Source organism: Scleropages formosus, chromosome 16 (genome assembly GCF_900964775.1).
Source record: "Scleropages formosus chromosome 16, fSclFor1.1, whole genome shotgun sequence".
NCBI lineage: Eukaryota > Metazoa > Chordata > Actinopteri > Osteoglossiformes > Osteoglossidae > Scleropages > Scleropages formosus.
In genome coordinates, this window is record NC_041821.1 from 1,956,692 (window position 1) to 1,970,070 (window position 13,379).

Below are 13,379 nucleotides of genomic sequence, written 5' to 3' on the forward strand. Positions count from 1 at the left end.
GAACCAACAGGAGATGACTGTGAGCGATTTGCTGGGAAGACTTCCAAGACTGCTGCGTGCGCTTTGGACCCTGGAGTGTGGAACGAACGGGCGGTATGTGAACAAACGAGGAGGAAAGCAGATGCTCAAGAGAAGATCGCTGTCGCTCTCGAGAAAACGGGCGATTTCATTAAAGCGGCCGAGGGCGAGGCGCTTGACTTGTGAGAAGAGCCACAATTACCCTGGTAGATATATGGGCTTAGAGACCTTACTTAGGGGTTCGTACTTAAGGTCGATGCTAATATCGACTGCGAGACACAGTTTTAGTGGATCAGCAATAAAGCGGGGATTCTCCCTCACTTTGAGGAGCTCATGGCTCGCAGCTGGATGTGGGCACTGGATGTTTTTCTAACACTCCTCCCAACAGGCTGCCTTGGAGTGCTTAACTAAGAACGACAGGAATAGCAAATTGGCACAGAGACACGCAACGAGGGGGAGGCCTATGAGCAATAAAACCACAAAACACAATGGAAAGAAAAGCTCGAAGGCCATGCAGGAGATGAGGAGATGAAGCGAAACCAAGGCTGGAGCAGGAGAAAACACCTCTGAAAGCGTAAGGGCAGCTGGCTGCCCACCCACCTCGTTTGGACTCAATAGCACTATACAATTGGGCGAATGTGTTTCGTACCCTTGATCAACGTGGTGTATAAATGGACGAAGCAGTGTCGGTAGCTCAACGTTGAGTCACTTTGGAGAAGAGCATCGGATACAAGAGTAAATGCAAATGTAAGCATTTTATGCAGTGGTCAGGTGGTCATCTGGACCGCAGGTGACCTTCAGTGGCAAGTGGTCAAGGGCTCAACATGGCGGAGGTGTCCCCGTGCCAGCTGGCACCTGGGGGGGGTCAGAGGGAAGAACGGACAGGAACAGCGAGCGCACGGTGACGGGAGACGGTCGCCTATCGCTTGGGTCTGTTGCTCAGTGAGGACGCCGAGAAGGCGAGAGGAGGGTTTTCTTTAACGCTGGACAGAGTGCCGAGCTGCGTCCCGCATCCTCTTTGTACCTGGCGGCTGTTCCGTTCACCAGCCAACATGTGGCTTCAGCTAATTATATTTGCATTTTAAGAGGACGCTCCCGCAGTAAAACGTCTAGACTGCAGTTGTTTGGACAGATTGATTTTATACCGGATTCTAAACCCAATTCTAATGAGGCTAAAGACAGTCCCCCCCGGGCACGTCGAGGGGAATTTTACGTCTGTAGCGTGTTGCGGAGCCGGGTTCCGTTCAGCGAATAAGGGCTACAGCGGCCTAGCAAAATACGTACATTTTTTGTACAGCACACTTATTATTCGCTACAGTGACACTTTTTCCCAGAAACATGGAAAATATGTACAGGAACAAGGTAATTTTTTCACGCTAAGCTACGGCTATTTTATTCACTGCCTACTATGTGGTTGTTCTGCAAACGCTGTGCTCGTTCCTTAACTTCCTGCTTCCTGTTTCCTACTTCCTGTCACAGTGAGCGTGAACCAGTCACAGCATTATTTAAAAAGTGTAAACACTTAACTAGTGCAAACAGATTTTTTTTAATTAAATAGTAATATTTACATTCTCTTTAAAAAAAAAAAAAAAGCATGTGGTTTACGAGCGGGACTCCGGCGGCGACACCCGCGGCCCAAAAATGCACCGTCCTGCACAATTCATGGTACCACCTTAATAGTTTGGACACTATGCGGTACAACTCAGTCATTCGTCTTACAAATACCCTGTATGGCTGTGACCATTGTCGTCCATAAAAATACCCTTATTTTGGTGAATTTTAATTTTAGGTCAGTTATTTTTCATCCGGTAACAGCGGTATATTTTCCCGTGAGAAATGGTGGTAATTCTGTCCCCTCCCAATGGAAGTTTGCTGAACAAGGCAGTTTCCTGGAACGGATTAAGCCCGTTGCGTGAGGGGTCGGTGTACCCTGGTAAGAGCAGAAACACCCCAGAGTTCCGCCGCCGCCGCCGCCTCTCCTCCTGAGCTCATAGAGGAGTCGACTCTTCTCTTTAGGCTAACGACACCGCGATGGCAGGAGCTCCCGGGGTCTCGGGTCGGACCACACGCGGACCAGGCTCCGAGCCGGCAAAGCCCCGTCGAATCGGTCGCCGCTTTGATTGGCGCGAGCTCCCGGAAGCACGAGCGTCGCTGGGGCCGCGGCGCTCCATCGTGGCCGAGCGCATCGGTCCCGATCCGCAGTTAGCGGCGGCCAGCGTACGAACCGGAATCGTCCTCGCCTTTATAAGGCCGAAAGAGCGCTGCGTAGTGTTTTGGCGATGCGATGGAGGAAATGGGATTCTTCCGGAAGTGCGAGTGCGTCTGCGTGCACCTAATAGACACCGAGCGCCGCATTAACACACACCAAGTGGCGGCATATTGCCAATTTGGATTCCGACGACGACTCGCCCTCCGGCTAATCTAAGGCATCAACAATTGAACTTCAAGTGACAAATATATCAATTTTGACATAGCCTTAGGGTAGCGGTTATGAAATATGTTATTAACTGATGTTTATTTCATTTCTGTCAAAATATATGACCATTTCCTTGGTTTATTCAGCTTTATTAAACATATATTTTGATTCTGAGAAAAATATAATAACGTCGCGACGCTCTGATCAGTGTAATATTTCTGACGTAAAAAGCACCGGTTTTATTTGCGTTAAAAGAAAGAAAATCGTATTTCTGGCAGTATTGCACATATACATTAGATTTGCGTTAGATTTACGTTTATGCATTTATGTATTTAGGTTGCTGAGTTCAACACAGTATTCTGCTACTGTTATTACTCCTTATTTAGCTGATGTGTGTCCAAGGTGACTGCACAGCAATTTATACAGCAGGGTAGGTATTTTTCTGCATCAATTCAGGGAACTTATACAATGATCAGTGGTGCATGAGTCCTTGAGGTTGTAAGATGACAGTCCTAACCGTTACGCCACCTGCTGGCTCAACGTAATACAGTATAGCTTTAATCCAGTATTTTCATTTGCGGCAAACTAAGCTCAGCGATTCGAGCTGCCGCCATGCAGGCAAAGGACTTGGGTTCGAATCGCACTTCCTGCTGTAGTACCCCACCATGAAGATATTACTCTAATCTGACCCAGCTATATAGATGACGCAATCATTTTAAGTAGCTTAGTGTATAGACCCCCTGTTGTAAGTAGCCTTGGCGACAACCATCAGCGGAATGTGTCATTATTATTATTGTTATTAATAATAACAACAACAACAATAATAATAGAAGTCATTGTCACGAGTTTAGAGAAAAAAAGAAACGGCACTCTTTATAAGATGGTTCATGGAACCATCGCAGCAAAGCCGCCAGCTGTGGTACTTGGATGATCCCGCTGTTCCGCCGCTCACGCACGATGCAGGGATCTTGTTCGTTACGTGCAGCTGTGGAACGAGCGTTTGATGTCGCAGTGAAAGTGCACTCGCGGAACCCCCGTCCGGGTATTTAGGGGGCCCCTACGACGCACGCATCTCCGCCGTGTGATCAGCTGCACGCAATGAGCTTCCCGAAAGGGGGGTTTCTGAGAATGTCGGCTTTGTCCGTCTCACACGGAGAGGTGCTTCTTCCTGTGTCCTCGGTGCGAAATCCGCCACTTAGTCGTCCATCTAGTCTCGCCAAACAGCTTTTGTGTGTTCGTTGTAATTATTGTAAAAAGTGCACTAATGGACTGTAATGAAACGATTTTCGCCCCCCCAGAGCTGAAGCGGTAATATATTATTAATATTCTTGTTTGGAATGTCTACCCAGAGGTCGTATTTCCTGTCTCCTTCCTTTCCCTCTGCCTCGCGCTGTTTTTTTTTTTTTTTTTTCTTTTTCTTTTTAAATTCTTGCGCAGTTGCCTTTTCATTCATCTGGATGTTGAAGAATGTTTTCTGACCTTTAAGACGGAGGTGCGGGGACACTGAATAAAACAATGAAGAGAATAATTTATAAAGGTTACGACACGGGCCCATTAAGTGTGGGACGCGTTTAAAAGCGTTTGTTTATGCGGCGCTGCCGGGAAAGAAATAGTTTTTTCCTTTCGCTGGTCGGCGCGATATAATCAGCTGTTGCTGGGTTTTGATATGATATATATTCATGTTGAGATATTGCTGTAATTTATTTGATCTTGAGCCTCGCTGATTTATTGTGTGCGTTTATTCGGATTTTTACATTTTTTGTGACCGTTTCGCCTCTTTGGTGTCGAGCGCAGAAAGTCTCGAACGTCGGGTTCCAGCAGTCGCTGCGAATGAGGGATGTTTTCCGCTCAAACGGGCAGCGCTTCTCCCTCGGCGTGACTGCCTCCTTCACCCCGGCGTTCCGCTACCCTTCTGCGCGAGCGGCGCATTTTATTATTTCATTTTATTTTATTATAAGAAGCCGGCTATGCGGACTCCCTCCGAAAAACTCGGCAAACATATCTGAGTTGGAATCAATGAGGTGTAACCTTCCCTGAGATGGGAAACAGGTTCTGCACATTTCTTAGCATAACAAATTGAAATTTAAAGTACAATTTATCAGTTTAATTGGATCCATAGCCAAACGTATTATGTTATTTTTCATCCCGGCTAACGATCACGCAATTTGCAATTCCGATTTATGCGTTGCGGAGCGCGCGGGTCCGGCTGACGGGCGATTGGTCTGTCGAAGCGCTCGTCGAGGGAGCCGGCCGTCCGAGAGCCTCCGAGAGACGCCATCGCCAAATTAATTGAGGTAAAAATAATCGATGCCATTTATTAAGGAGTGGCACGCCGCGAGCCGACCCTGGGCCGGCACCGCAACGCGATGCCGTTTCCTTTTTGCTGAGCAAAGGGCGGAGGGAACGTCGCGCGCGAGCCTGCCCGTTCCTCCTCGGCCGAGGAGATGTTTCTCGCCTCGGGCACCGAGAAATGTTGCGTTTATGCATTCGGCGAGGGTTCGCCCAGCTCCGCGCTTTCCTTCATGTGCGTGAGATCAAAGGTTATTATCACAATGGCACCGCTTTCCACGCCGTTTATTCCTAGGGAGCCCGCAGCCCCGTGTGAAGAATCCACAAAGGCCCGGGCCAAGGAGGCCGTCGAGCCTTTCGGAGCAGCGATGCGGCCGGCGGGGTCCGAGCCTGCGGATGACTCAAAAGTCGGAGTAAGGAGTGACCTCTGGGACCTTCCTCCCTTCGCGCTCCTGCTGCAGAAGGATCGTCCGACTGGGAAGAGCTGATGCAGAATCCCGATGAGCACAACAGCTGCGTTCTCCAGGAAGAGGCGATTTGGGCAGGCGGTGCCACCTCTGACCCCACGGTCGGTTTCAAGGCGTCAGTCGCGGGACGCTCTGCTTCTTGCTACCGTTTCTGCCGTGAATAAAGGGCTTATGTTCCTCTGCCTTTCGAGGGGAGAAATGGGCCAATTTGCAAAAGTACACCTGCGTTACTCCGTTTCGCATCGATGAGCGCAGAAGCGGCAGGCGTTGCTGGAACGACAGTTTGCGGGAGCAGGTCTTCGACACGCGGCCCTCTGCACGCTCCTCAGCCCAGCTGCCGCTTAATCGTTCATGTTAAAAGCTGACGCCCTCGGTCATTTTAAATAGTTCAGCAGATTCTAATCCCTTTATTTCTTGTTTAGATTGAGGAGATTAAACTGCCCTGATCCCCAGACCCCTACGATTTCCCCAGCTAATCCCTTTAATTCTGGGCTGCGTGAGCGGAGCGCAGTGAAACGGTGCGTAGGTGTGAAACTCGGCCCCCTCCTAGCCAAGTGTCCGAGGATCCAGGAGGCCAAGGCTTGGAACATTCTGGAACCTGGAGTCATGCTGCTCCCATCCCGTGTTCGCACAGCATGGTTAAAAAAAAAAAGAAAACCTTTAAAACCATTCCATACTTTCGAAAACACTTTTTTTTTTCTTCCAAGTGTTAGAATCAGTGAGGTTGTCCTCGGTGTGCGGTTTTGGCGTTCTCTGCATTTCTTTCTCTTTGCGAGTCTCTTTCGGAAATACATGAGATTTCTGTTTGTTCCTTTTGACATTTTGTTTTTTGTTACAGACCACCTCTTCCACTCCTCCTTAGAATGATCGATTCCATGCGTTTAATTAACTTCCAGCGTAGCGCTGTGTAGATATTAAATGAAAGCATTAATAATAGCTCTTTCTGATCACCTCCTCATGCAAGTACAATTGCGTAGCGATAATAAAGCGAAAGAGTGACTGATAAACAGCGACATACTAAATAGGAAGTCTATTAAATCAGCATAATAATAAAGGCACCTGTGAAGTGTGTGTGCGTGCGCGCACATGTTTTTATTTTTTCATTCCCATTTGTTGGAACCCACTTTGCGGAAATTGATGAGCTTTGGCTTGTGCTGGAGATGGATTCCGAGGCTGTGAATAACGCCGGCTGCGCTGCAGGCGATCACGAACACGCTTGCCCCCTGAGCGAGGCATGCAGCGCTCACCCACACAGGCGCTAAAAACAGCCGGGCTTCGCGTCATGACTCACGGCGTCCGCGGCCCTGCGCTCTGACTCCTCCTCTTTTCTCACCTCCGCCACCGTGTTCCTGTCTCCTCATCGAAGGAATGGACCAGGGGCCCGTGAGCGCCGCCGGGAGAGCCGTCCCCCCCCCCCTTCGGGAGACTTGTTGTTGGCGGGGGGGGGGTATCCGCATTTCAAAAGGTTTCCCTACGGTATCCCTCGTGCTCCACTTCCCTAAGACCAAGCGAAGATGCCTACTTGGGTCTCAGAAGTTTCTCCTTACATATTGCGGCTCCTCTCCGTCTCTGTCTAGCGGCGTGTGCCGTCAGGCCCCGGTAGGTGCCCCTCCCCACCCGCGGTGTCGTGTCGGCGCTCGTTCCGGTGGCGTTCTCGGCACGCGCTGCGGAAATGGCCTCCGTCCGCACGTGTGTCCTTGCGACGGGCACCGGAGCCCAGGCTTCTTGCGGCGCCATGCATTTGATGAAGCGATGACTCAGATGAAACGGTGTGCTGAACGTGCGCTTGCGCCGTAGTGATGACTCAGATGTAGCGCTGCCCCCGATGACGTCTGCTGTGCAACGTGGGCCCGTCGAGTGCACTGCAACTTTGTAACCTCACCATGATTTTCCCTCTCTCTGGCCTTCCATCTCCTCCCTCCCTCCCTCTCTCCCTCCCTCCATCTCCTCCATCGCCCTTAACTTTCTTTCATCCCTCTAATCCTCCCCCCACTCTTTCCTCATTTACACGCTGTCTCCCTCCTGCCGCTTACTTCTTATTCACCGTCCCTCGCTCTCTTTCTTCCATTTTGGCCGCCTCCCTCCCTCCCTCCCTCCCTCCCTCCCTCCCTCCCTCTTTCTCTGCCTTTCAGAGCTACATCCACGGGAGCAGCCAGGCGCAGTTTGTTGCCGAATCACACATCATTCTCCTGCTCAGTATCCTTTTCAACGTGTGGCCGACCCCCGGGGGGCCGTTTCATCGCATCACCCTTTGTGATCAGCCCTGAGTCGCCAAAGGACCGATTCACCTAACTAACGGATCTCATTCCACGGCCGCCACGTTTCTCCTAATAAATAAGTGATGGATGTCGAACAAAGACCCCAGACGCTGCGACATTGAACCCATATGCTTATTTCCCCCATGTAGGAACTGTGAGACTGTTGAATTTTCTGCTCCATTTTTCACCGGCAGGAAGGACCCTGATGGCACCATTACAGCCATTTCAGTGCTGTGATTTATCCTTCAGAATGTGTGGAGGACAACCACTTCAGAATGTGCCAGAATACTTCATTTAGACATATGGATCTGCATACATGTGCATATTTATAGCCGTGAGTCTTTGTACTCTGCAGATTCGACGTCTCGGGGCACTTGCGGACGAGTGACGGTGGCGAATCGCCCGCGATGTTTTGGTCCTCGCGCATGCCCACCGGGCGCGCACCATTTGGTCATTAGAATCTAAATCTCCTGGTTGGCACGACAACAGAACGCATCGGCCGTGCGGCCCCCAAGTCAGGATGCGGGGTCCAGGATCTCGTTTGGCAGCAACAAGTCCTGCCTTGCAGCACAAATCTAATGTTCTTGCTGCACTGGCGTCATGTGCTTCTAGAGAGTTCTTCCAGGGTGCGCCGTGCTTTTAGCGCACGGCGGACATCCGGGCGGCCTTTCTCGCTTCCCACGATCCTCCTCGATTGCCTTCCTGTTGCCGACTGTTGGGACTGTCTCGCTGCAGTGAAATCGTCTCTTCCTGAACTTGGGCAGGAATAGCAGACGCCTTGTTGCGACTGTGTTTCGGATCCCTGTTTAGATTATGCTAATTACCACCGACTGAGAAAACAAACTTCTGTTGCAGTCGACATTATCATAGTTATGAGCTCAACTTTCCTACTTTTTTAAAAGAGATGTTTAAAAGATTAACTGCAGCGGAGACAGAACTGCGTGTCGGTATTCCGTACTGCGCTGTACCACATTTTACAGCGTAATGTGTTGTACGCAGCAGTGCGCGTGCTCTCTTCATGCACCTTCAGCTGCACGTTTCGGAATTTCTTTTAAATTTTATTGATGTCTGTGAAATTCTGCAATCGCCTCCGTAGATTTGCTGAGACAAACGAGACCGGGGTTTCCTTAACAACAGCTGCAGATGCCGCTATCACCATGGGAATGGTTCTCCTGAACGAGGCAGCCACCTCCAAGGGCGATGTGGGCAAAAGGAGGAGTACGTTTCACTTAACGATACGTCCGTCTTTCCTTTCGCTCCGTTCAGAAGCGACGCGCTTTCCGCGTTCGCCGCGTTGCGCCAGGCGTGTCGGTGAGAGAGTCGTGCGCGGATGCCGTCGGTCGCCGGCGGCCGAGCCTTTTCACGGGGGCGAGCGCGACGGGTCGCCGGCAGCCGGTCACGTTCCATTAGAGCAGAATGAGCCCGTTAATGAAGGGATTTGCAATGTTACTCTAAGGCAAAGTGAGTTGCCTAATTACTTGTGCGGTTCATCAGAGAGTGAGAGAGCATGACCCTCGGAGAGCAGGGTGGTCGCGACCCCCCCCCCTTCCGCCACACGCGCACACACACACACACACACACACACGAGGTGATGTTTCCCAGAAGTGCTGCCCGTCCTACCGTGACAAAGCTGAGGCACACGAGGAATAACACAGACATCGTTTCCCTTTTAATCATATTTCAGAATGTTTTCGGAAACTTTTTCTGGTAAATAATTCAAAGGCCACTTGATTTAATGGCATTTTGTAGTTGCCTCACCATTTCCACTCTTTAATATGCAAATTGGGGGAATTAAGCTTATTATGTAAATGACAAGTTATTTTTGCCTGTTTTATCGAGCACAATGACAAACTTGGAAGTCGTCATTGCCATTTTTAGAAGCGGAGACACGGCTCCGTACGGTGGCAACGGGACTAATGGGGGTAATTATCTGGGTGCGGAATGACCCCGCGTTCCCGCAGATGTGAGCGTGCGGCGAGCGTCCCCTCCCGTCCCTCTGCCGGGAGCCCGCGGCCTCGGTCGGCTCCGGCCGCTCTCGTTAAGGCTCAAAGCGCGTGTGTCTCGGTGTGTTTGCGCGTGGTCTGCGGGATGAGGTCTAGTTGACGCCCGGACGCCCCCACCGACCCCCCACCGGCTATACGCACAACCCACAGAACAAGAATGAAAAACTCAACTCTTCTAATGAATTTTGTGTAAAGGCTCAATTACAATTAAACTTCCCCTCTTCGGAGACCTCCGGATAATTGCGCAGTGGATGAACCGCATTAAAACGCTATTGAAATTGTACGGCTTCGCAATTAATTACTCCGTTAATTACTGACTAATGGTGTACGCTGTGAAGTGTGTTTGGCTGCAACAAAGGATAAATCTGACCAAACTGCCTGCTGGAATTCGAGTACCCGTTCGCCAGACAGCGCTTCGGCCGCGAAGTCCGTCCGTTTTATCCAGTTGGCGTAATAACGGTTTCGTTGGACGCCAATGGCGAATAGATGCAAAGTGTCAACTGGAGGAACGCGTCCGACGAAACGGACCCCTTCGCTCCGCATCCGTATCTTCGAAGCTCGATTTGCCGACGCGGCTCCGAGCAGGAGGTACACGAAGTGTAACGAGACACTTTGGATGACTAATTTATAAATTAGGCGGTGAAGTTGAACTCTTAATTGGACCTGACCTTTCTCGGCGAGAGGCTAAACGGCACTGATTAGATCGCGATTAGCTTTTCATTTTTCCACCAGCTGCTGTCAGCCTTCAGTGTTTGTTTTTCACTTTTCCCTCTATTTACTACATTACGTCCGTGTCTCTATAAATGAAATGTCAGTAATGTAATTTCTGAAGATCGAATACCATAGTAGCAATGTAAGTGAATACCTGTATTGTCTCATTTTTCAGTTCAATGGCAGTAATTTATTTTTATTGACCGCCTTCCCCCGTATTGTGTTTTTAGAGTACTTCACATCGGATCAGTCAAGAATATGCAAGAAACTGTGCAATCAAGCTAATATTAGTGTAACCGTAGCCCTACTGCAGCTCACGCATTCAGTCCGTGTTAAGTCATAAGCTGCTCTTAGTTAAACCCTCAGTGCGTTTTTGAAGGAGTCTGTATTTTTCCTGCTTTCATTAAATTTTAGTCCATCTTGTCCGGATTATAATTAAGATTATGAAAATCGAGAACTTTAATCTTTATAATCTGATGATAGAAAATGCAGTATAATAATTATTGCTCAAGTCCTGCTTCAGCCGTGTTTTATCTGAAGTGGATTTTAACGCTCCTGTGGTCTTCCTGCAGTTATCTGTCTGGTGGGCCTCGGTCTCGTCGTCTTCTTCTTCAGCTTTCTGCTCTCCATCTTCAGGTCCAAGTACCACGGTTACCCGTACAGGTAGGTGCGCAAGGCCGCTCGCCTGGCGGACCGGTTGTTGTTCAAGAGCTGGACTTAATCCCTGCTCCCAGTCGGAGAAGTGAGGTCAGGTGAACTGGCTCATTCAGGAGCTTTCTCGGAGAGTATAACCTGAGCCTCTCGTTCGAGAGCACCAGGACAAGGGGTTTCTCGGATAAATACTGTAACGACCCACACGGGGAATCCAGAGTCATCGTTAACACCTCCTACTTTCTTTTTTCTAGCTTCCTCATTAAATAGCTGGGAGACGCCGTCCGGCTCGGTTGGAGAATGGCCGAAGCCCACGCCGCCTGGTCCGGTTTGCGCGTATCCATCGCATGGTGTAACATTTCCTGTCGCACTTAATAAACTTCTCATCGTCTCCCTCGCGACAAGTCGGTTGTATCATTTTGCACACGTTATTTTCAATGTTTTAGTCTACTAATGTCCTCTTGTTATCAAGTTTGCATTTTCAGAAACGCACACATACACGCACGTTATTTTTTCAGAAATTCCTAAATACTGACATTTCTTCCGCATGATCAAGACCATAAAGGAGAGAGACCTCCTTACACCCTTATTGTGAGGCCTTGAAGCGGCGATAGGTTGTGAGGTGGGATTTTAGAAGGTCTGCGTCTCTTCTTACGCAACTGCGAGAATTTGTGCTTGCGCGAGTGTCGGTTGGGTCCCCGTTTTCTCTCGGCTCGTTCGAGTTCGCCAGAATACCCTTCGGCCTCGCTGTGGCGCTGGGTGGTTTCAGGAAAAGATAAAATGTCGCAGTAGAACAAGGGAACAAGGGAGCTGCCAGATGTGGGCATGCTGGACCGTGAGCAGTATTTCAGAGAGGACATCACTGCCAGAAACGTCTGTTGCCCCCAAGTATTTTTCGGACTCTCACATGAGAAACGGTACTTTAAAAAATGCGTCAACAAGACCGATGCCGTTACTTTTTCTGCTGCTCCTTTGAATGAAACGCAGTCGTATCGAGTCGAGCTTTGTCAGACTGAATGGTCCGACCACCTGGCAATTCCTCCATCTCGCTATCAGAAGCCATTATGAAAGAGTTACATCAACTGTTCTTAGTGACGCGCCGGTCCAATTTCCGCGTCTATGTCTGGGATTGAGTGGAGCCGGCGGGTATCCTGGCACCGCTTTCAGTGACTTCTGTAGCACGAGTTTGATGCCGACACGCTGACGGCACGTTGGGGAAAAAAACAGGATTTGTCCGCCATGGTTTTCTGGACTCGGACTTTAATCCGGTGAGAAGACTGATTTTATACCTACACCTAGCCAAGTGTTTTTCTCCTCCTGCTCGCGCAGCATAGATCATCAGCTCATGAAAATCCACCTTCGCATTTCTGGTTTGTCTTTGATATAATGTGGTCAATCTGGCCGTTATCATTTAGCCATCTGCTATACACATTTACCATCAGTTTGCAAAATTACAAATGGGGAAATACTGACTCTCGCAAGCAGTTGAGTTTGCTTTCGTTAGTTGCCCGCAAATAGCGTGTCTGGTCAAAAGGATACGCGCAACATTTGCAGTCACTAGGCAGATGCTGTAGGTGTCTTGTTTGGAAAGTGGTGTCAAAGTACTGCTTTGATTATAAGAAATGAAAGAATAAAGGGGTTTTTTGCTCAAATTTATCGAGCTAAGTCGGCAAAGGCACCGCAGTTGTCTCCATGCGTAATGCGCTCTCAGATCTCTGTCGCCTGCCATCGTCCTTCTCTCCATCCTCTGGCTCGCCGCGTCACATGTTACCTTCTCGAGTCCTGACAACTGGAACATCTGTCGCAGGGAAAAGGGCCGCTGTGACAAATGACTTTACGTGGGAGGAACGCCGAACTTCCACCCAGGTGAATGTGACACGGTGCCCTTGATGTTCCTCGTCGTCCCCGAAGGAAGACAACCTCTGGGGGAGCTTGACAAGAGCGACATGAGCTGTGCTTGGCAACGTTTTCATCGTGTGAAACGCGATGCATTTGTATAGAGGTCTTGCATGCACGCTCACCTAAGGAACTGATTAATCGCACGGATCCGAGCTCCGCGGTGCCGTTCTTTGGTGATCCTAGGAGTCACCTCGGGAAACGGGGCACCTGTCACTGTGAGCGATTCCCACCAGGTGACTGTAGGCGAGGAACAAACCGCAAGGACGAACGGCTCCATCCGAGGCACAGCGGAGCCGGAAGGCCGGATCAACCTGGATTCGGCCACCAGGTGCCGTCTCTGACACGTATGGATGTCGCGCAGAAGATCTGCGGCAGACTCGAGAGGACCGAGCGCCGTGTCGACAACCTCTCCGTCCCCCTCCTGATCCGAGGTTCTGATACGCCGTCGGCGCTGTGTTTTTCTCATAAAGAAAAGGTGCCGTCTTCCCAGGAATGAACGAGTGAACTAATGAAAACTTTAACCTCCGGAGGGAAGTGGCAGAGAGTCGCAGCAGCGCACAACGCAGGACCAGCGAGGAAACGTGACGAACGAAGAAATAAGAAACATTTAGACACAAAAAAGGGGGGTGAAGGAAAAATTGCACATTTAAATAAAAACTGTATATTT

The 13,379-nt window shown here is 49.8% G+C and overlaps 1 protein-coding gene across 6 annotated transcripts in view; it reads left to right on the forward strand.

Moving 5' to 3' along the window:
* The window catches only part of tusc3 (tumor suppressor candidate 3), a 41,650-nt gene extending 30,443 nt beyond the window's left edge, over window positions 1-11,207 (forward strand). For all 6 annotated transcript variants that reach the window (XM_018735959.2, XM_018735964.2, XM_018735961.2 and 3 more), the window contains exons 7-10: window positions 7,323-7,386; window positions 8,592-8,666; window positions 10,735-10,825; window positions 11,068-11,207. In XM_018735959.2, the coding sequence (XP_018591475.1) occupies window positions 7,323-7,386; window positions 8,592-8,666; window positions 10,735-10,825; window positions 11,068-11,083 (246 nt within the window). In that variant the 3' untranslated portion in view covers window positions 11,084-11,207. The remainder of the gene's footprint in view (window positions 1-7,322; window positions 7,387-8,591; window positions 8,667-10,734; window positions 10,826-11,067) is intronic.
* The last annotated feature ends 2,172 nt before the right edge of the window (window positions 11,208-13,379 follow it).